The 23,139-nt window shown below is 49.3% G+C and overlaps 1 protein-coding gene across 28 annotated transcripts in view; it reads left to right on the top strand.

Annotated features, from left to right (window-relative positions):
* Positions 1 to 23,139, top strand: part of OBSCN (obscurin, cytoskeletal calmodulin and titin-interacting RhoGEF) — a 622,289-nt gene that overhangs the window by 374,717 nt on the left and 224,433 nt on the right. For 25 of the 28 annotated variants that reach the window (XM_040431714.1, XM_040431713.1, XM_040431717.1 and 22 more), the window contains 7 exons: positions 1,560 to 1,778; positions 3,571 to 3,640; positions 4,950 to 4,987; positions 5,113 to 5,229; positions 6,070 to 6,221; positions 7,796 to 7,996; positions 11,778 to 11,860. In XM_040431714.1, the coding sequence (XP_040287648.1) occupies positions 1,560 to 1,778; positions 3,571 to 3,640; positions 4,950 to 4,987; positions 5,113 to 5,229; positions 6,070 to 6,221; positions 7,796 to 7,996; positions 11,778 to 11,860 (880 nt within the window). The remainder of the gene's footprint in view (positions 1 to 1,559; positions 1,779 to 3,570; positions 3,641 to 4,949; positions 4,988 to 5,112; positions 5,230 to 6,069; positions 6,222 to 7,795; positions 7,997 to 11,777; positions 11,861 to 23,139) is intronic. The other 3 variants (XM_040431707.1, XM_040431734.1, XM_040431733.1) reach the window with 1 other exon arrangement.

Here is a 23,139-nt window from a genome sequence, read left to right as displayed (position 1 = left end):
CACTACATACAGATTATACAGCCACCACTAGGGGGAGCTACCTACATAAAGATTGTACAGTCACCACTAGAGAGAGCTCACTACATACAGATTATACAGTCACCACTAGAAGGAGCTCACTACATACAGATTATACAGCCACCACTAGAGGGAGCTCACTAAATACAGATTATACAGCCACCACTAGAGGGAGCTCACTACATACAGATTATAGTCACCACTAGAGGGAGCTCACTACATACAGATTATACAGCCACCACTAGAGGGAGCTCACTACATACAAATTATACAGCCACCACTAAGGGGAGCTCACTACATACAGATTATACAGCCACCACTAGAGGGAGCTCACTACATACAGATTATACAGCCACCACTAGAGGGAGCTCACTACATACAGATTATACAGTCACCACTAGAGAGAGCTCACTACATACAGATTATAGTCACCACTAGAAGGAGCTCACTACATACAGATTATACAGTCACCACTAGAGGAAGTTCACTACATACAGATTATACAGTCACCACTAGAGAGAGCTCACTACATACAGATTATACAGCCACCACTAGGGGGAGCTACCTACATAAAGATTGTACAGTCACCACTAGAGAGAGCTCACTACATACAGATTATACAGTCACCACTAGAAGGAGCTCACTACATACAGATTATACAGCCATCACTAGAGGGAGCTCACTACATACAGATTATACAGCCACCACTAGAGGGAGCTCACTACATACAGATTATACAGCCACCACTAGAGGGAGCTCACTACATACAGATTATACAGCCACCACTAGAGGGAGCTCACTACATACAGATTATACAGTCACCACTACAGGGAGCTCACTACATTCAGATTATACAGCCACCACTAGAGGGAGCTTACTACATACAGGTGTATACAGCCACCACTAGAGGAAGCTAACTACTTACAGATTATACAGCCACCACTAGAGGGAGCTCACTACATACAGGTGTATACAGCCACCACTAGAGGGAGCTCACTACATACAGATTATACAGCCACCACTAGAGGGAGCTCACTACATACAGATTATACAGCCACCGCTAGAGGGAGCTCACTACATACAGATTATACAGCCACCACTACAGGGAGCTCACTACATACAGATTATACAGCCACCACTAGAGGGAGCTCACTACATACAGGTTATACAGACACTACTAGAGAGAGCTCACTACATACAGATTATACAGCCACTACTAGAGAGAGCTCACTACATACAGATTATACAGCCACCACTAGAGGGAGCTCACTACATACAGATTATACAGCCACCACTAGGGGGAGCTCCCTGTGCTTGCTCCATTTACTTGAATGGTAGCAGAGCTGCAGTACCCAGCACGGGGAAGATCTCAGTGATAGTACAGTGCAGTCGTAGTGAACACAGCGCCACCTAGTGCACTAATCCCATCAGTAAGAGAAGAAGCTGTAACTATAGCAGCATAAGGGGGGAGGGAGGCAGTGAGAAGGAATTTTATCTGCTGCTCTGGATGTGACTGGAGTAATGATGTACCCGCACTGCAGGGATCCCAGTCCCCATGGTCACTTGGCTGAAGGAAGAGTCTCCTGAGAACGTTCTGTTGATCAAACCGGAGACCCCGGGCTACAAGCTGGCGAGCTCCAACATGCACCACAGCCTGGTCCTGCTGGACGTGGGCACTGACTACACTGCAACCTACACCTGCATCGCCACCAACAAGGTGGGACAGTCCATCTGCAGCGCCACCGTCCAGGTCCTAGAAGGTGAGGGGAGATGCCAGTCATCAGGGTGGAGGGTTGGCAGCCCGCAGGGTAGGGGTGGAGGGGTTCTCCATGGTGGGGGTGGAGAGGTGCCAGTTATCAGGTTGGGGGTGAAGGGGTGTGGGTCTCCATGGTGGGGGTGGAGGGGTCCAGGTCATCAGGGTGGGGATCGAGGAGTGCCAGTCATCAGGGTGGGGGGGGGGGGGGTGATGATTTCCGTGGTGGGGGTGGAGGGGTTTAGGTCTCCATTGAGGGGGTGGAGGGATGCCGGTCTCCATGGTGGGGGTGGAGGGGTGCCGGTCTCCATGGTGGGGGTGGAGGGGTGCCGGTCTCCATGGTGGGGGTGGAGGGATGCCGGTCTCCATGGTGGGGGTGGAGGGGTGCCGGTCTCCAAGGAGGGAACGGAGGGGTGCCAGTCTCCAAGGAGGGGGAGGAGGGGTGTCGGTCTCCATGGTGGGGGTGGAGGGGTGCCGGTTTTCATGGAAGGGGTGGAGGGGTGCCGGTCTCCATGGAGGGGGTGGAGGGGTGTCGGTCTCCATGGAGGGGGTGGAGGGGTGCCGGTCTCCATGGAGGGGGAGGAGGGGTGCCGGTCTCCAAGGAGGGGGAGGAGGGGTGCCGGTCTCCATGGGGGGGGGTGGAGGGGTGCCGGTCTCCATGGAGGGGGAGGAGGGGTGCCGGTCTCCAAGGAGGGGGAGGAGGGGTGCCGGTCTCCATGGTGGGGGTGGAGGGGTGCCGGTCTCCATGGAGGGGGTGGAGGGGTGCCGGTCTCCATGGAGGGGGAGGAGGGGTGCCGGTCTCCAAGGAGGGGGAGGAGGGGTGCCGGTCTCCATGGGGGGAGGTGGAGGGGTGTCGGTCTCCATGGGGGGGGTGGAGGGGTGCCGGTTTTCATGGAAGGGGTGGAGGGGTGCCGGTCTCCATGGAGGGGGTGGAGGGGTGTCGGTCTCCATGGAGGGGGTGGAGGGGTGTCGGTCTCCATGGTGGGGGTGGAGGGGTGCCGGTTTTCATGGAGGGGTTGGAGGGGTGCCATTCCCCATGGTGGGGGTGGAGGGGTGCCGGTTTTCATGGAGGGGTTGGAGGGGTGCCATTCCCCATGGTGGGGGTGGAGGGATGCTGGTGTCCATGGTTGGGGTGGAGGGTTGCCGGTCACCATGGTGAAAGTGGAGGGGTGTTGGTCTCCATGGTGGGGGTGAAGGGATGCCAGTCTCCATGGTGGAGGGGTGTTGGTCTCCATGGTGGTGGTGGAGGGGTGTTGGTCTCCATGGTGGTGGTGGAGGGGTGCCTGTCTCAATGGTTGGGGATAGAGGGTTACCAGTCTCCATGGTGGGGGAGGAATGCCAGTCTCCATGGTGAAGGTGGAGGGGTGTTGGTCTCCATGGTGGGGGTGGAGGGGTGTCTGTCTCCATGGTGGTGGTGGAGGGGTGTCTGTCTCTATGGTTGGGGGTGGAGGGTTACCAGTCTCCCTTGTTGGGGTGGATGGGTGCCGGTCTCCATGGTGGGGGTGGATGGGTCCTGGTTTTCCATGGTGGGGGGGATGGGTGTCGGTCTCCATGGTGGGGGTGGATGGGTCCTGGTTTTCCATGGTGGGGGGGGATGGGTGTCGGTCTCCATGGTGGGGGTGGATGGGTCCTGGTTCTCCATGGTGGGGGTGGATGGGTCCTGGTTCTCCATGGTGGGGGTGGAGGGGTGTCGGTCTCCATGGTGGGGGTGGATGGGTCCTGGTTCTCCATGGTGGGGGTGGAGGGGTGCCAGTCTTCAGGTTGAGGAGTCATAGATGACTTCCATTCTTGTGTTACAGAAAAGGAGGCGCAGATTCTGGCAAAAGCTGATAAGATTGTGAAGGACATTCTGGGGTCATCTGTGCCGGGGTGAGTACAAGGGCAGCCCCTTATCTCTCTGTACTGTGCAAAGTGAGTACCAAGGCAGCCCCTTATCTCTCTGTAGTGTGCAGGATGAGTGTAAGGGCAGCCCCTTATCTCTAGTGTTCAAGGTGGGTGTCAGGGGAGCCCTTATCTTTCTGTACTGTGCAGGGTGAGTGTCAGGGCAGCCTTTTATCTCTAGTGTGCAGGGTGAGTGTAAGAGCAGCCCCTTATCTCTCTGTAGTGTGCAGGGCAGCCCCTTATCTCTCTGTAGTGTGCAGGGCAGCCCCTTATCTCTCTGTAGTGTGCAGGGTATCAGGGCATCCCCTTATCTCTCTGTAGTGTGCAGGGTGTCAGGGCAGCCCCTTCTCTCTCTGTAGTGTGCAGGGTGTCAGGGCAGCCCCTTCTCTCTCTGTAGTGTGCAGGGTGTCAGGGCAGCCCCTTCTCTCTCTGTAGTGTGCAGGGTGTCAGGGCAGCCCCTTCTCTCTCTGTAGTGTGCAGGGTGTGAGGGCAGCCCCTTCTCTCTCTGTAGTGTGCAGGTTGTCAGGGCAGCCCCTTCTCTCTCTGTAGTGTGCAGGGTGTCAGGGCAGCCCCTTCTCTCTCTGTAGTGTGCAGGGTGTCAGGGCAGCCCCTTCTCTCTCTGTAGTGTGCAGGGTGTCAGGGCAGCCCCTTCTCTCTCTGTAGTGTGCAGGGTGTGAGGGCAGCCCCCTCTCTCTCTCTGTAGTGTGCAGGGTGTCAGGGCAGCCTCTTATCTCTCTGTAGTGTGCAGGGTGTCAGGGCAGCCCCTTCTCTCTCTGTAGTGTGCAGGGTGTCAGGGCAGCCCCTTCTCTCTCTGTAGTGTGCAGGGTGTCAGGGCAGCCCCTTCTCTCTCTGTAGTGTGCAGGGTGTCAGGGCAGCCCCTTCTCTCTCTGTAGTGTGCACGGTGTCAGGGCAGCCCCTTCTCTCTCTGTAGTGTGCAGGGTGTCAGGGCAGCCCCTTCTCTCTCTGTAGTGTGCAGGGTGTCAGGGCAGCCCCTTCTCTCTCTGTAGTGTGCAGGGTGTCAGGGCAGCCCCTTCTCTCTCTGTAGTGTGCAGGGTGTCAGGGCAGCCCCTTCTCTCTCTGTAGTGTGCAGGGTGTCAGGGCAGCCCCTTCTCTCTCTGTAGTGTGCAGGGTGTGAGGGCAGCCCCTTCTCTCTCTGTAGTGTGCAGGGTGTCAGGGCAGCCCCTTCTCTCTCTGATAAGGGGTGAGTGCTACACCTGGTGATGCCCGGTATTAGGCGCCCCTTATCCTTCAGCCGCTCGGTGTGCTGTAGTTTGACCCGTTCCCGTTTCCCTTGCAGAAGGATCGGGACGTCGGTGCAGCCGGCGGAGGCAGATGGTGAGTCCGTCCTGTTACAGGTCCTCTCCGCGGCGTCCTTGCGGTTGCGGTCCGGTCCGGTCCGTACGGTTTCCTCTTGTCCGATGGTTCTGTGGATTAACCCTTTCCTTGCACTGATTCCGCAGGTGACTCCCGAATGGCACAGAAGACGCACATCTCATTAACAGAGGTCGGAACGGAGGAGTTCTTCCAGAAACTGACGTCACAGATCACAGAAATGGTCTCTGCGAAGATCAGTCAAGGTAACGCGTGTCCGAGAACGCAGAGTGTACAGGTCGCCTAGCAACCACCTACCTGCAGTCTGGGTGACCACCACGTGGCTCCATGCACGGCTGTGACAGTTACAATACAGCCGGCTGCCTCCGCTAGGACGTGACACAAGGGCCAGCCTGGGGTCTGTAGGGAGGAGCTCGTTGTGGCCCCTAAGCATGGCGTTCACTAAAGACACCATGGAACAGCTCTGAATGGGCGGCACGGGGCCCCACAGGCAACAGCACAATATTGTTCCAGCAGATCCTACTGCCTATCTCCGATGAAAGGGTTGGATACGAGGCTGTAGACGGGTAGGTGGTCACTGCCCTCTGGAAGGGTTGTATACGTGGCTGTAGACAGGTAGGTGGCCACTGCCCTCTGGAAGGGTTGGATACGTTGCTGTAGACAGGTAGGTGGCCACTGCCCTCTGGAAGGGTTGGATACGTTGCTGTAGACAGGTAGGTGGTCACTTCCCTCTGGAAGGGTTGGATACGTGGCTGTAGGCAGGTAGGTGGTCACTTCCCTCTGGAAGGGTTGGATACGTGGCTGTAGACAGGTAGGTGGTCACTTCCCTCTGGAAGGGTTGGATACGTGGCTGTAGACAGGTAGGTGGTCACTTCCCTCTGGAAGGGTTGTATACGTGGCTGTAGACAGGTAGGTGGTCACTTCCCTCTGGCAGGGTTGGATACGTGGCTGTAGACAGGTAGGTGGTCACTGCCCTCTTCCTCCCCTGATAGCTTAGCTTCTATGGTACAACTACAACTCCCAGAAGAGCACATGGTCACGGACCTCATTGGCAGGATGTTTTTCAGGATCCTCTTCTTTTCCAGCAGCTTCCCTCCGAGTACCCACAATGCCCGGCATGGACAGCGACGATGAGTCCAAGACTCCATCAGCCTCCCCGCGGCACGGCAGATCCAGACCGTCATCCATTGCTGTCGAGTCATCATCAGAGTCCGAGGATGGAGACTCCAGAGGAGAGGTAATGTCCAGGGGTCTGCCATCTCTAATATCGAGTCCTCCAGGGGGCAGTGCTCCTTGCATCCGGAATGCTCCGGGAGTCAGCCGTCTCTAAGTCTGAGTCCTCTAGGTGTCAGGCAGTGCTCTCTTTGCATCTGGAGTCCTCCAGGGGGCAGTGTTCACTGTATCTGGAGTCCTCCAGGGAGCAGCTTTCTCTGTATCTGGAGTCCTCCATGGGGCAGCTCTCTCTGTATCTGGAGTCCTCCAGGGGGCAGCTCTCTCTGTATCTGGAGTCCTCCAGGGGGCAGCTCTCTCTGTATCTGGAGTCCTCCAGGGGGCAGCTCTCGCTGTATTTGGAGTCCTCCAGGGGGCAGCTCTCGCTGTATCTGGAGTCCTCCAGGGGGCAGCTCTCTCTGTATTTGGAGTCCTCCAGGGGGCAGCTCTCGCTGTATCTAGAGTCCTCCAGGGGGCAGCTCTCTCTGTATCTGGAGTCCTCCAGGGGGCAGCTCTCGCTGTATCTGGAGTCCTCCAGGTGGCAGCTCTCTCTGTATCTGGAGTCCTCCAGGTGGCAGCTCTCTCTGTATCTGGAGTCCTCCAGGTGGCAGCTCTCTCTGTATCTGGAGTCCTCCAGGTGGCAGCTCTCTCTGTATCTGAAATCCTCCAGGGGGCAGCTCTCTCTGTATCTGGAGTCCTCCAGGGGGCAGCTCTCGCTGTATTTGGAGTCCTCCAGGGGGCAGCTCTCGCTGTATCTGGAGTCCTCCAGGGGGCAGCTCTCTCTGTATCTGGAGTCCTCCAGGGGGCAGCTCTCGCTGTATCTGGAGTCCTCCAGGTGGCAGCTCTCTCTGTATCTGGAGTCCTCCAGGTGGCAGCTCTCTCTGTATCTGAAATCCTCCAGGGGGCAGCTCTCTCTGTATCTGGAGTCCTCCAGGTGGCAGCTCTCTCTGTATCTGGAGTTCTCCAGGGGGCAGCTCTCTCTGTATCTGGAGTCCTCCAGGGGGCAGCTCTCGCTGTATCTGGAGTCCTCCAGGGGGCAGCTCTCTCTGTATCTGGAGTCCTCCAGGGGGCAGCTCTCGCTGTATCTGGAGTCCTCCAGGTGGCAGCTCTCTCTGTATCTGGAGTCCTCCAGGTGGCAGCTCTCTCTGTATCTGAAATCCTCCAGGGGGCAGCTCTCTCTGTATCTGTAGTCCTCCGGGGGGCAGCTCTCTCTGTATCTGGAGTCCTCCGGGGGGCAGCTCTCTCTGTATCTGGAGTCCTCCGGGGGGCAGCTCTCTCTGTATCTGGAGTCCTCCGGGGGGCAGCTCTCTCTGTATCTGGAGTCCTCCGGGGGGCAGCTCTCTCTGTATCTGGAGTCCTCCGGGGGGGGGGGGGGCAGCTCTCTCTGTATCTGGAGTCCTCCGGGGGGGGGGGGGGGCAGCTCTCTCTGTATCTGGAGTCCTCCGGGGGGCAGCTCTCTCTGTATCTGGAGTCCTCCGGGGGCAGCTCTCTCTGTATCTGGAGTCCTCCGGGGGGGGGGGGGGCAGCTCTCTCTGTATCTGGAGTCCTCCAGGGGGCAGCTCTCTCTGTATCCGGCTGACTTTGTGACTTGTGTGTTATCAGATCTTCGACATCTACATGGTGACGGCAGATTACAGCCCCATAACAGCCGATAAGGAGACAATCACCCTGAAGGAGGGGCAGTACGTGGAGGTGCTGGACTCCGCTCATCCCCTCAAGTGGCTCGTCCGAACAAAACCCACCAAATTCAGTGCCTCCCGGCAGGGCTGGGTGTCCCCTGCGTATCTGGACAAACGGCTGAAGGTAAGATTCACCTGATGTAAGGGCAGGGAAACTACATGAGGGGAAAAGTCACCTGATGTAAGGGGAGGGAAACTACATGAAGGGGAGGAGTCACCTGATGTAAGGGCAGGGAAACTACATGAGGGGAGGAGTCACCTGATGTAAGGGCAGGGAAACTACATGAGGGGGAGGAGTCACCTGATGTAAGGGGAGGGAAACTACATGAGGGGAGAAGTCACCTGATGTAAGGGGAGGGAAACTACATGAGGGGAGGAGTCACCTGATGTAAGGGCAGGGAAACTACATGAGGGAAGGAGTCACCTGATGTAAGAGGAGGGAAACTACATGAGGGGAGGAGTCACCTGATGTAAGGGGAGGGAAACTACATGAAGGGGAGGAGTCACCTGATGTAAGGGATAGGGAAACTACATGAGGGGAGGAGTCACCTGATGTAAGAGGAGGGAAACTACATGAGGGGAGGAGTCACCTGATGTAAGGGGAGGGAAACTACATGAGGGGAGGAGTCACCTGATGTAAGGGATAGGGAAACTACATGAGGGGAGGAGTCACCTGATGTAAGAGGGAAACTACATGAGGGGAGGAGTCACCTGATGTAAGGGGAGGGAAACTACTTGAGGGGAGGAGTCACCTGATGTAAGGGGATGGAAACTACATGAGGGGAGGAGTCACCTGATGTAAGGGGAGGGAAACTACATGAGTAGGAGGAGTCACCTGATGTAATGGAAGGGAAACTACATGAGGGGAGGAGTCACCTGATGTAAGGGGAAGGAAACTACATGAGGGGAGGAGTCACCTGATGTAAGAGGAGGGAAACTACATGAGGGGAGGAGTCACCTGATGTAAGGGGAGGGAAACTACATGAGGGGAGGAGTCACCTGATGTAAGGGGAGGGAAACTACATGAGGGGAGGAGTCACCTGATGTAAGGGGAGGGAAACTACATGAGGGGAGAAGTCACCTGGTGTAAGGGGAGGGAAACTACATGGGAGGAGTCACCTGATGTAAGGGATAGGAGAATTACATGAGGGGAGGAGTCACCTGATGTAAGAAGAGGGAAACTACATGAGGGGAGGAGTCACCTGATGTAAGGGGAGGGAGACTACATGAGGGGAGGAGTCACCTGATGTAAGGGGAAGGAAACTACATGAGGGGAGGAGTCACCTGATGTAAGGGGAGGGAAACTACATGAGGGGGAGGAGTCACCTGATGTAATAGGAGGGAAACTACATGAGGGGAGGAGTCACCTGATGTAAGGGGAGGGAAACTACATGAGGGGAGGAGTCACCTGGTGTAAGGGGAGGGAAACTACATGAGGGGAGTAGTCACCTGATGTAAGAGGAGGGAAACTACATGAGGGGAGGAGTCACCTGATGTAAGGGGAGGGAAACTACATGAGGGTAGGAGTCATCTGATGTAAGGGGAGGGAAACTACATGAGGGGAGGAGTCACCTGATGTAAGGGGAGGGAAACTACATGAGGGGAGAAGTCACCTGGTGTAAGGGATAGGGAAACTACATGAGGGGAGGAGTCACCTGATGTAAGGGGAGGGAAACTACATGAGGGGAGGAGTCACATGATGTAAGATGAGGGAAACTACATGAGGGGAGAAGTCAACTGATGTAAGGGGAGGGAAACTACATGAGGGGAGGAGTCACCTGATGTAAGGGGAGGAAAACTACATGAGGGGGAGGAGTCACCTGATGTAATGGGTGGGAAACTACATGAGGGGAGGAGTCACCTGATGTAAGGGATAGGGAAACTACATGAGGGGAGGAGTCACCTGATGTAAGGGGAGGGAAACTACATGAGGGGGAGGAGTCACCTGATGTAAGGGGAGGAAAACTACATGAGGGGAGGAGTCACCTGGTGTAAGGGATAGGGAAACTACATGAGGGGAGAAGTCACCTGATGTAAGGGGAGGAAAACTACATGAGGGGAGGAGTCATCTGATGTAAGGGGAGGGAAACTACACGAGGGGGAGGAGTCACCTGGTGTAAGGGATAGGGAAACTACATGAGGGGAGAAGTCACCTGATGTAAGGGGAGGGAAACTACATGAGGGGAGGAGTCATCTGATGTAAGGGGAGGGAAACTACATGAGGGGGAGGAGTCACCTGGTGTAAGGGGAGGGAAACTACATGAGGGGGAGTAGTCACCTGATGTAAGGGGAGGGAAACTACATGAGGTGAGGAGTCACCTGATGTAAGGGGAGGGAAACTACATGAGGGGAGAAGTCACCTGGTATAAGGGGAGGGAAACTACATGAGGGGGAGGAGTCACCTGGTGTAAGGGGAGGGAAACTACATGAGGGGAGGAGTCACCTGGTGTAAGGGGAGGGAGACTACATGAGGGGAGAAGTCATCTGATGTAAGGGGAGGGAAACTACATGAGGGGAGGAGTCATCTGATGTAAGAGGAGGGAAACTACATGAGGGGAGAAGTCACCTGGTGTAAGGGATAGGGAAACTACATGAGGGGAGGAGTCACCTGATGTAAGGGGAGGGAAACTACATGAGGGGAGAAGTCATCTGATGTAAGAGGAGGGAAACTACATGAGGGGAGAAGTCACCTGGTGTAAGGGATAGGGAAACTACATGAGGGGAGAAGTCACCTGATGTAAGGGGAGGGAGACTACATGAGGGGAGAAGTCACCTGATGTAAGGGGAGGGAGACTACATGAGGGGAGAAGTCACCTGATGTAAGGGGAGGGAGACTACATAAGGGGGAGGAGTCACCAGATTTTAGAGAAGGGAAACTACATGAGGGGAGGAGTCACCTGGTGTAAGGGGAGGGAGACTACATGAGGGGAGGAGTCACCTGATGTAAGGGGAGGGAAACTACATGAGGGGAGGAGTCACCTGGTGTAAGGGGAGGGAGACTACATGAGGGGGAGCAGTCACCAGATTTTAGAGAAGGGAAACTACATGAGGGGAGGAGTCACCTGATGTAAGGGGAGGGAAACTACATGAGGGGAGGAGTCACCTGATGTAAGGGGAGGGAGACTACATGAGGGGGAGGAGTCACCAGATTTTAGAGAAGGGAAACTACACGAGGGGGAGGAGTCACCTGATGTAAGGGGAGGGAAATTACATGAGGGGAGGAGTCATCTGATGTAAGGGGAGGGAAACTACATGAGGGGGAGGAGTCACCTGATGTAATGGAAGGGAAACTACATGAGGGGAGAAGTCACCTGATGTAAGGGGAGGGAAACTACATGGGAGGAGTCACCTGATGTAATGGAAGGGAAACTACATGAGGGGAGGAGTCACCTGATGTAAGGGGAGGGAAATTACATGAGGGGGAGGAGTCACCTGATGTAATGGGAGGGAAACTACATGAGGGGAGGAGTCACCTGATGTAAGGGGAGGGAAACTACATGAGGGGGAGGAGTCACCTGATGTAAGGGGAGGGAAATTACATGAGGGGAGGAGTCACCTGATGTAAGGGGAGGGAAACTACATGAGGGGAGTAGTCACCTGATGTAAGGGGAGGGAAACTACATGAAGGGGAGGAGTCACCTGATGTAAGGGGAGGGAGACTACATGAGGGGGAGCAGTCTGACAACTTTGCTTTCATGGGAAAATCTGTCAGATAATAGACATAGGTTAGAGTCATTAGCCTGTGGGAGGTAGAGACACTGGATACCCCAGAAGTGTCAGGTAGGTGTGGAATGGGGTCGGGGAACCCTGATTCTGCTGACACATAGGACCTACTTTGCGGACATTTATGGCCCCCGTCTCCTCATCGCGCTCTCGCTCACAGGAATGTTGTTTTTTCTTTATAGTTGTCCCCAGAATGGGGAGCAGGAGACGTGGTGGAGCACCCCGGGGAGACCGTCTCTGAGGAGGAGTACAAGAAGAGGCTCAGGTAATGACAACCCACAACACTCACCACCTGTGTCAAGGTCACTGGTGATGTCACCAATATCAGTGATGTCGGATGAAGGTGGCAGACCGCGACCGAAACGCGTAGCATGCTATTATGTCATTTTGTGTGTGATTTTAATAAGTTGCTACTTACTCTGAAGTCCTCCGGTGCAGCGCGGCAGAGTGTCTCCTGGAACCAATATCCGTGATGTCACTGAGGATGTCACCAATATGAATGATGTCACTGAGAATGCCACCAATATAAATGAGGTCACTGAGGATGTCACCAATATGAATGATGTCACTGAGGATGTCACCAATATGAATGAGGTCACTGAAGATGTCACTAATATGAATGATGTCACTGAGGATGTCACCAATATGAATGAGGTCACTGAGGATGTCACCAATATGAATGATGTCACTGAGGATGTCACCAATATGAATGAGGTCACTGAGGATGTCACCAATATGAATGATGTCACTGAGGATGTCACCAATATGAATGAGGTCACTGAGGATGTCACCAATATGAATGAGGTCACTGAGGATGTCACCAATATGAATGAGGTCACTGAGGATGTCACCAATATCAGTGATGTCACTGAGGATGTCGCCAATATCAGTGATGTCACTAATATGAATGAGGTCACTGACGATGTCACCAATATCAGTGATGTCACTGAGGATGTCGCCAATATGAATGATGTCACTGAGGATGTCACCAATATGAATGAGGTCACTGAGGATGCCACCAATATGAATGAGGTCACTGAGGATGTCACCAATATGAATGAGGTCACTGAGGATGTCCCCAATATGAATGATGTCACTGAGGATGCTACCAATATGAATGAGGTCACTGAGGATGTCACCAATATGAATGAGGTCACTGAGGATGTCACCAATATGAATGATGTCACTGAGGATGTCACCAATATGAATGAGGTCACTGAAGATGTCACCAATATGAATGATGTCACTGAAGATGTCACCAATATGAATGATGTCACTGAGGATGTCACCAATATGAATGAGGTCACTGAGGATGTCACCAATATGAATGATGTCACTGAGGATGTCACCAATATGAATGAGACACTGAGGGTGTCACCAATATGAATGATGTCACTGAGGATGTCACCAATATGAATGATGTCACTGAGGATGTCACCAATATGAATGAGGTCACTGAAGATGTCACCAATATGAATGATGTCACTGAAGATGTCACCAATATGAATGATGTCACTGAGGATGTCACCAATATGAATGAGGTCACTGAGGATGTCGCCAATATGAATGAGGTCACTGAGGATGTACCCAATATGAATGATGTCACTGAGGATGTCACCAATATCAGTAATGTCACTGAGGATGTCACCAATATCAGTGATGTCACTGAGGATGTCGCCAATATGAATGAGGTCACTGAGGATGTTGCCAATATGAATGAGGTCACTGAGGATGTCACCAATATCAGTGATGGTACTGAGGATGTCACCAATATCAGTGATGTCACTGAGGATGTCACCAATATCAGTGATGTCACCAATATCAGTGATGTCACTGAGGATGTCACCAATATCAGGGATGTCACTGAGGATGTCACCAATATCAGTAACATAGTACATAAGGCCGAAAAAAGACATTTGTCCATCCAGTTCGGCCTGTTATCCTGCAAGTTGATCCAGAGGAAGGCAAAAAAACCCTGTGAGGTAGAAGCCAATTTTCCTCACTTTAGGGGAATAAAAAATTCCTTCCCGACTCCAATCAGGCAATCAGAATATCTCCCTGGATCAACGACCCCTCTCTAGTAGCTATAGCCTGTAATATTATTACACTCCAGAAACACATCCAGGCCCCTCCTGAACTCCTATAGTGAACTCAGCATCACCACCTCCTCAGGCAGAGAGTTCCATAGTCTCACTGCTCTTACAGTAAAGAGTCCATAGTCTCACTGCTCTTACAGTAAAGAGTCCATAGTCTCACTGCTCTTACCGTAAAGAGTCCATAGTCTCACTGCTCTTACAGTATAGAGTCCATAGTCTCACTGCTCTTACCGTAAAGAGTCCATAGTCTCACTGCTCTTACAGTATAGAGTCCATAGTCTCACCGCTCTTACAGTACAGAGTCCATAGTCTCACTGCTCCTACAGTAAAGAGTCCATAGTCTCACTGCTCTTACAGTAAAGAGTCCATAGTCTCACTGCTCTTACCGTAAAGAGTCCATAGTCTCACTGCTCTTACAGTAAAGAGTCCATAGTCTCACTGCTCTTACAGTATAGAGTCCATAGTCTCACTGCTCTTACCGTAAAGAGTCCATAGTCTCACTGCTCTTACAGTATAGAGTCCATAGTCTCACTGCTCTTACAGTAAAGAGTCCATAGTCTCACTGCTCTTACAGTAAAGAGTCCATAGTCTCACTGCTCTTACAGTAAAGAGTCCATAGTCTCACTGCTCTTACAGTATAGAGTCCATAGTCTCACTGCTCTTACAGTAAAGAGTCCATAGTCTCACTGCTCTTACAGTAAAGAGTCCATAGTCTCACTGCTCTTACCGTAAAGAGTCCATAGTCTCACTGCTCTTACCGTGAAGAGTCCATAGTCTCACTGCTGTTACAGTAAATAGTCTATAGTCTCACTGCTCTTACAGTAAAGAGTCCATAGTCTCACTGCTCTTACAGTATAGAGTCCATAGTCTCACCGCTCTTACAGTATAGAGTCCATAGTCTCACTGCTCTTACAGTAAAGAGTCCATAGTCTCACTGCTCTTACAGTAAAGAGTCCATAGTCTCACTGCTCTTACAGTAAAGGGTCCATAGTCTCACTGCTCTTACAGTAAAGAGTCCATAGTCTCACTGCTCTTACAGTAAAGGGTCCATAGTCTCACTGCTCTTACAGTATAGAGTCTATAGTCTCACTGCTCTTACAGTAAAGAGTCCATAGTCTCACTGCTCTTACAGTAAAGAGTCCATAGTCTCACTGCTCTTACAGTAAAGAGTCCATAGTCTCACTGCTCTTACAGTAAAGGGTCCATAGTCTCACTGCTCTTACAGTAAAGAGTCCATAGTCTCACTGCTCTTACAGTAAAGAGTCCATAGTCTCACTGCTCTTACAGTATAGAGTCCATAGTCTCACTGCTCTTACAGTAAAGAGTCCATAGTCTCACTGCTCTTACAGTAAAGAGTCCATAGTCTCACTGCTGTTACAGTAAAGAGTCCATAGTCTCACTGCTCTTACAGTAAAGAGTTCATAGTCTCACTGCTCTTACAGTAAAGAGTCCATAGCCTCACTGCTCTTTCAGTAGAGTCCATAGTCTCACTGCTCTTACAGTATAGAGCCCATAGTCTCATTGCTCTTACAGTAAAGAGTCCATAGTCTCACTGCTCTTACAGTAAAGAGTCCATAGTCTCACTGCTCTTACCGTAAAGAGTCTATAGTCTCACTGCTCTTACAGTAAAGGGTCCACAGTCTCACTGCTCTTACAGTACAGAGTCCATAGTCTCACTGCTCTTACAGTATAGAGTCCATAGTCTCACTGCTCTTACAGTATAGAGTCCATAGTCTCACTGCTCTTACAGTAAAGAGTCCATAGTCTCACTGCTCTTACAGTAAAGAGTCCATAGTCTCACTGCTCTTACAGTAAAGAATCCATAGTCTCACTGCTCTTACAGTATAGAGTCCATAGTCTCACTGCTCTTACAGTAAAGAGTCCATAGTCTCACTGCTCTTACAGTAAAGGGTCCATAGTCTCACTGCTCTTACAGTATAGAGTCTATAGTCTCACTGCTCTTACAGTAAAGAGTCCATAGTCTCACTGCTCTTACAGTAAAGAGTCCATAGTCTCACTGCTCTTACAGTAAAGAGTCCATAGTCTCACTGCTCTTACAGTAAAGAGTCCATAGTCTCACTGCTCTTACAGTATAGAGTCCATAGTCTCACTGCTCTTACAGTAAAGAGTCCATAGTCTCACTGCTCTTACAGTAAAGAGTCCATAGTCTCACTGCTCTTACAGTATAGAGTCCATAGTCTCACTGCTCTTACAGTAAAGAGTCCATAGTCTCACTGCTCTTACAGTAAAGAGTCCATAGTCTCACTGCTGTTACAGTAAAGAGTCCATAGTCTCACTGCTCTTACAGTAAAGAGTTCATAGTCTCACTGCTCTTACAGTAAAGAGTCCATAGCCTCACTGCTCTTTCAGTAGAGTCCATAGTCTCACTGCTCTTACAGTATAGAGCCCATAGTCTCATTGCTCTTACAGTAAAGAGTCCATAGTCTCACTGCTCTTACAGTAAAGAGTCCATAGTCTCACTGCTCTTACAGTAAAGAATCCATAGTCTCACTGCTCTTACAGTATAGAGTCCATAGTCTCGCTGCTCTTACAGTATAGAGCCCATAGTCTCATTGCTCTTACAGTAAAGAGTCCATAATCTCACTGCTCTTACCGTAAAGAGTCCATAGTCTCACTGCTCTTACCGTAAAGAGTCTATAGTCTCACTGCTCTTACAGTAAAGGGTCCACAGTCTCACTGCTCTTACAGTACAGAGTCCATAGTCTCACTGCTCTTACAGTATAGAGTCCATAGTCTCACTGCTCTTACAGTATAGAGTCCATAATCTCACTGCTCTTACAGTAAAGAGTCCATAGTCTCACTGCTCTTACAGTAAAGAGTCCATAGTCTCACTGCTCTTACAGTAAAGAGTCCATAGTCTCACTGCTCTTACAGTATAGAGTCCATAGTCTCACTGCTCTTACAGTATAGAGTCCATAATCTCACTGCTCTTACAGTAAAGAGTCCATAGTCTCACTGCTCTTACAGTAAAGAGTCCATAGTCTCACTGCTCTTACAGTATATAGTCCATAGTCTCACTGCTCTTACAGTACAGAGTCCATAGTCTCACTGCTCTTACAGTAAAGAGTCCATAGTCTCACGGCTCTTACGGTAAAGAGTCCATAGTCTCACTGCTCTTACGGTAAAGAGTCCATAGTCTCACTGCTCTTACGGTAAAGAGTCCATAGTCTCACTGCTCTTACAGTAAAGAGTCCATAGTCTCTCTGCTCTTACAGTATAGAGTCCATAGTCTCACTGCTCTTACAGTAAAGAGTCCATAGTCTCACTGCTCTTACGGTAAAGAGTCCATAGTCTCACTGCTCTTACAGTAAAGAGTCCATAGTCTCACTGCTCTTACAGTAAAGAGTCCATAGTCTCACTGCTCTTACAGTATATAGTCCATAGTCTCACTGCTCTTACAGTACAGAGTCCATAGTCTCACTGCTCTTACAGTAAAGAGTCCATAGTCTCACTGCTCTTACAGTAAAGAGTCCATAGTCTCACTGCTCTTACAGTAAAGAGTCCATAGTCTCACTGCTCTTACGGTAAAGAGTCCATAGTCTCACTGCTCTTACGGTAAAGAGTCCATAGTCTCACTGCTCTTACGGTAAAGAGTCCATAGTCTCACTGCTCTTACAGTAAAGAGTCCATAGTCTCTCTGCTCTTACAGTATAGAGTCCATAGTCTCACTGCTCTTACAGTAAAGAGTCCATAGTCTCACTGCTCTTACGGTAAAGAGTCCATAGTCTCACTGCTCTTACAGTAAAGAGTCCATAGTCTCACTGCTCTTACAGTATAGAGTCCATAATCTCACTGCTCTTACAGTAAAGAGTCCATAGTCTCACTGCTCTTACAGTAAAGAGTCCATAGTCTCACTGCTCTTACAGTAAAGAGTCCATAGTCTCACTGCTCTTACAGTATAGAGTCCATAGTCTCACTGCTCTTACAGTATAGAGTCCATAATCTCACTGCTCTTACAGTAAAGAGTCCATAGTCTCACTGCTCTTACAGTAAAGAGTCCATAGTCTCACTGCTCTTACAGTAAAGAGTCCATAGTCTCACTGCTCTTACAGTATATAGTCCATAGTCTCACTGCTCTTACAGTACAGAGTCCATAGTCTCACTGCTCTTACAGTAAAGAGTCCATAGTCTCACTGCTCTTACAGTAAAGAGTCCATAGTCTCACTGCTCTTACGGTAAAGAGTCCATAGTCTCACTGCTCTTACGGTAAAGAGTCCATAGTCTCACTGCTCTTACGGTAAAGAGTCCATAGTCTCACTGCTCTTACAGTAAAGAGTCCATAGTCTCTCTGCTCTTACAGTATAGAGTCCATAGTCTCACTGCTCTTACAGTATAGAGTCCATAGTCTCACTGCTCTTACAGTAAAGAGTCCATAGTCTCACTGCTCTTACAGTATAGAGTCCATAGTCTCACTGCTCTTACAGTAAAGAGTCCATAGTCTCACTGCTCTTACAGTAAAGAGTCCATAGTCTCACCGCTCTTACAGTAAAGAGCCCATAGTCTCACTGCTCTTACAGTATAGAGTCCATAGTCTCACCGCTCTTACAGTATAGAGTCCATAGTCTCACTGCTCTTACAGTATATAGTCCATAGTCTCACTGCTCTTACAGTAAAGAGTCCATAGTCTCACTGCTCTTACAGTAAAGAGTCCATAGTCTCACCGCTCTTACAGTAAAGAGCCCATAGTCTCACTGCTCTTACAGTATAGAGTCCATAGTCTCACCGCTCTTACAGTATAGAGTCCATAGTCTCACTGCTCTTACAGTAAAGAGTCCATAGTCTCACTGCTCTTACAGTAAAGAGTCCATAGTCTCACTGCTCTTACAGTAAATAGTCCATAGTCTCACTGCTTTTACAGTGAAGAGTCCATAGTCTCACTGTTCTTACAGTAAAGAGTCCATAGTCTCACTGCTCTTACAGTATAGAATCCATAGTCTCACTGCTCTTACAGTAAAGAGCCCATAGTCTCACTGCTCTTACAGTATAGAGTCCATAGTCTCACTGCTCTTACAGTAAAGAGTCCATAGTCTCACTGCTCTTACAGTAAAGAGTCCATAGTCTCACTGCTCTTACAGTAAAGAGTCCATAGTCTCACTGCTCTTACAGTAAACAGTCCATAGTCTCACTGCTCTTACAGTATAGAGTCCATAGTCTCACTGCTCTTACAGTAAAGAGTCCATAGTCTCACTGCTCTTACAGTAAAGAGTCCATAGTCTCACTGGTCTTACAGTAAAGAGTCCATAGTCTCACTGCTCTTACAGTAAAGAGTCCATAGTCTCACCGCTCTTACAGTATAGAGTCCATAGTCTCACTGCTCTTACAGTATAGAGTCCATAATCTCACTGCTCTTACAGTAAAGAGTCCATAGTCTCACTGCTCTTACAGTAAAGAGTCCATAGTCTCACTGCTCTTACAGTAAAGAGTCCATAGTCTCACTGCTCTTACAGTACAGAGTCCATAGTCTCACTGCTCTTACAGTACAGAGTCCATAGTCTCACTGCTCTTACAGTACAGAGTCCATAGTCTCACTGCTCTTACAGTAAAGAGTCCATAGTCTCACTGCTCTTACGGTAAAGAGTCCATAGTCTCACTGCTCTTACGGTAAAGAGTCCATAGTCTCACTGCTCTTACGGTAAAGAGTCCATAGTCTCACTGCTCTTACGGTAAAGAGTCCATAGTCTCACTGCTCTTACGGTAAAGAGTCCATAGTCTCACTGCTCTTACGGTAAAGAGTCCATAGTCTCACTGCTCTTACGGTAAAGAGTCCATAGTCTCTCTGCTCTTACAGTATAGAGTCCATAGTCTCACTGCTCTTACAGTATAGAGTCCATAGTCTCACTGCTCTTACAGTAAAGAGTCCATAGTCTCACTGCTCTTACAGTATAGAGTCCATAGTCTCACTGCTCTTACAGTAAAGAGTCCATAGTCTCACTGCTCTTACAGTAAAGAGTCCATAGTCTCACTGCTCTTACAGTAAAGAGCCCATAGTCTCACTGCTCTTACAGTATAGAGTCCATAGTCTCACCGCTCTTACAGTATAGAGTCCATAGTCTCACTGCTCTTACAGTAAAGAGTCCATAGTCTCACTGCTCTTACAGTAAAGAGTCCATAGTCTCACTGCTCTTACAGTAAATAGTCCATAGTCTCACTGCTTTTACAGTGAAGAGTCCATAGTCTCACTGTTCTTACAGTAAAGAGTCCATAGTCTCACTGCTCTTACAGTAAAGAGTCCATAGTCTCACTGCTCTTACAGTAAAGAGCCCATAGTCTCACTGCTCTTACAGTATAGAGTCCATAGTCTCACTGCTCTTACAGTAAAGAGTCCATAGTCTCACTGCTCTTACAGTAAAGAGTCCATAGTCTCACTGCTCTTACAGTAAAGAGTCCATAGTCTCACTGCTCTTACAGTAAAGAGTCCATAGTCTCACTGCTCTTACAGTAAAGAGTCCATAGTCTCACTGCTCTTACAGTATAGAGTCCATAGTCTCACTGCTCTTACAGTAAAGAGTCCATAGTCTCACTGCTCTTACAGTAAAGAGTCCATAGTCTCACTGCTCTTACAGTATAGAGTCCATAGTCTCACTGCTCTTACAGTAAAGAGTCCATAGTCTCACTGCTCTTACAGTAAAGAGCCCATAGTCTCACTGCTCTTACAGTAAAGAGCCCATAGTCTCACTGCTCTTACAGTAAAGAGTCCATAGTCTCACTGCTCTTACAGTAAAGAGTCCATAGTCTCACTGCTCTTACAGTAAAGAGTCCATAGTCTCACTGCTCTTACAGTAAAGAGTCCATAGTCTCACTGCTCTTACAGTAAAGAGTCCATAGTCTCACTGCTCTTACAGTATAGAGTCCATAGTCTCACTGCTCTTACAGTAAAGAGTCCATAGTCTCACTGCTCTTACAGTAAAGAGCCCATAGTCTCACTGCTCTTACAGTAAAGAGTCCATAGTCTCACTGCTCTTACAGTAAAGAGTCCATAGTCTCACTGCTCTTACAGTAAAGAGTCCATAGTCTCACTGCTCTTACAGTAAAGAGTCCATAGTCTCACTGCTCTTACAGTAAAGAGTCCATAGTCTCACCGCTCTTACAGTATAGAGTCCATAGTCTCACTGCTCTTACAGTAAAGAGTCCATAGTCTCACTGCTCTTACAGTAAAGAGTCCATAGTCTCACTGCTCTTACTGTAAAGAGTCCATAGTCTCACTGCTCTTACAGTAAAGAGTCCATAGTCTCACTGCTCTTACAGTAAACAGTCCATAGTCTCACTGCTCTTACAGTATAGAGTCCATAGTCTCACTGCTCTTACAGTATAGAGTCCATAGTCTCACTGCTCTTACAGTAAAGAGTCCATAGTCTCACTGCTCTTACAGTAAACAGTCCATAGTCTCACTGCTCTTACAGTATAGAGTCCATAGTCTCACTGCTCTTACAGTATAGAGTCCATAGTCTCACTGCTCTTACAGTATAGAGTCCATAGTCTCACTGCTCTTACAGTAAAGAGTCCATAGTCTCACTGCTCTTACAGTATAGAGTCCATAGTCTCACTGCTCTTACAGTAAAGAGTCCATAGTCTCACTGCTCTTACAGTAAAGAGTCCATAGTCTCACTGCTCTTACAGTATAGAGTCCATAGTCTCACTGCTCTTACAGTAAAGAGTCCATAGTCTCACTGCTCTTACAGTATAGAGTCCATAGTCTCACTGCTCTTACAGTATAGAGTCCATAGTCTCACTGCTCTTACAGTATAGAGTCCATAGTCTCACTGCTCTTACAGTATAGAGTCCATAGTCTCACTGCTCTTACAGTAAAGAGTCCATAGTCTCACTGCTCTTACAGTAAAGAGTCCATAGTCTCACTGCTCTTACAGTATAGAGTCCATAGTCTCACTGCTCTTACAGTATAGAGTCCATAGTCTCACTGCTCTTACAGTATAGAGTCCATAGTCTCACTGCTCTTACAGTAAAGAGTCCATAGTCTCACTGCTCTTACAGTACAGAGTCCATAGTCTCACTGCTCTTACAGTAAAGAGTCCATAGTCTCACTGCTCTTACAGTAAAGAGTCCATAGTCTCACTGCTCTTACAGTAAAGAGTCCATAGTCTCACTGCTCTTACAGTAAAGAGTCCATAGTCTCACTGCTCTTACAGTATAGAGTCCATAGTCTCACTGCTCTTACAGTATAGAGTCCACAGTCTCACTGCTCTTACAGTATAGAGTCCACAGTCTCACTGCTCTTACAGTAAAGAGTCCATAGTCTCACTGCTCTTACAGTAAAGAGTCCATAGTCTCACTGCTCTTACAGTATAGAGTCCATAGTCTCACTGCTCTTACAGTAAAGAGTCCATAGTCTCACGGCTCTTACAGTAAAGAGTCCATAGTCTCACTGCTCTTACAGTAAAGAGTCCATAGTCTCACTGCTCTTACAGTATAGAGTCCACAGTCTCACTGCTCTTACAGTAAAGAGTCCATAGTCTCACTGCTCTTACAGTATAGAGTCCATAGTCTCACTGCTCTTACAGTACAGAGTCCATAGTCTCACTGCTCTTACAGTAAAGAGTCCATAGTCTCACTGCTCTTACAGTAAAGAGTCCATAGTCTCACTGCTCTTACAGTATAGAGTCCATAGTCTCACTGCTCTTACAGTACAGAGTCCATAGTCTCACTGCTCTTACAGTAAAGAGTCCATAGTCTCACTGCTCTTACAGTAAAGAGTCCATAGTCTCATTGCTCTTACAGTAAAGAGTCCATAGTCTCACTGCTCTTACAGTAAAGAGTCCATAGTCTCACTGCTCTTACAGTAAAGAGTCCATAGTCTCACTGCTCTTACAGTATAGAGTCCATAGTCTCACTGCTATTACAGTAAAGACTCCATAGTCTCACTGCTCTTACAGTATAGAGTCCATAGTCTCACTGCTCTTACAGTATAGAGTCCATAGTCTCACTGCTCTTACAGTAAAGAGTCCATAGTCTCACTGCTCTTACCGTAAAGAATCCTCTTCTATGTTTGTGTAGAAACCTTCTTTCCTCCAGACGCAGAGGATGTCCCCTCGTCACAGTCACAGTCCTGGGGATAAATAGATGATGGGATAGATCTCTGTACTGACCCCTGATATATTTATACATAGTAATTAGATCTCCCCTCAGTCGTCTTTTTTCTAAAGTGAATAACCCTAATGCTGATAATCTTTCAGGGTACTGTAGTTGCCCCATTCCAGTTATTACTTTAGTTGCCCTCCTCTGGACCCTCTCCAGCTCTGCTGTGTCTGCCTTGTTCACTGGAGCCCAGAACTGTACACAGTCCTCCATGTGTGGTCTGACTAATAATTTGTAAAGTGGTAGGACTATGTTCTCATCACGGGCATCTTTGCCCCTTCTGATGCAACAGTGATGTCACCAATATGAATGAGGTCACTGAGGATGTCACCAATAT

Source organism: Bufo bufo, chromosome 5 (genome assembly GCF_905171765.1).
Source record: "Bufo bufo chromosome 5, aBufBuf1.1, whole genome shotgun sequence".
Classification (NCBI taxonomy): domain Eukaryota; kingdom Metazoa; phylum Chordata; class Amphibia; order Anura; family Bufonidae; genus Bufo; species Bufo bufo.
The sequence above is the reverse complement of the archived record's forward strand: the minus strand, read 5'-3'. Positions and strand labels throughout refer to the sequence as shown.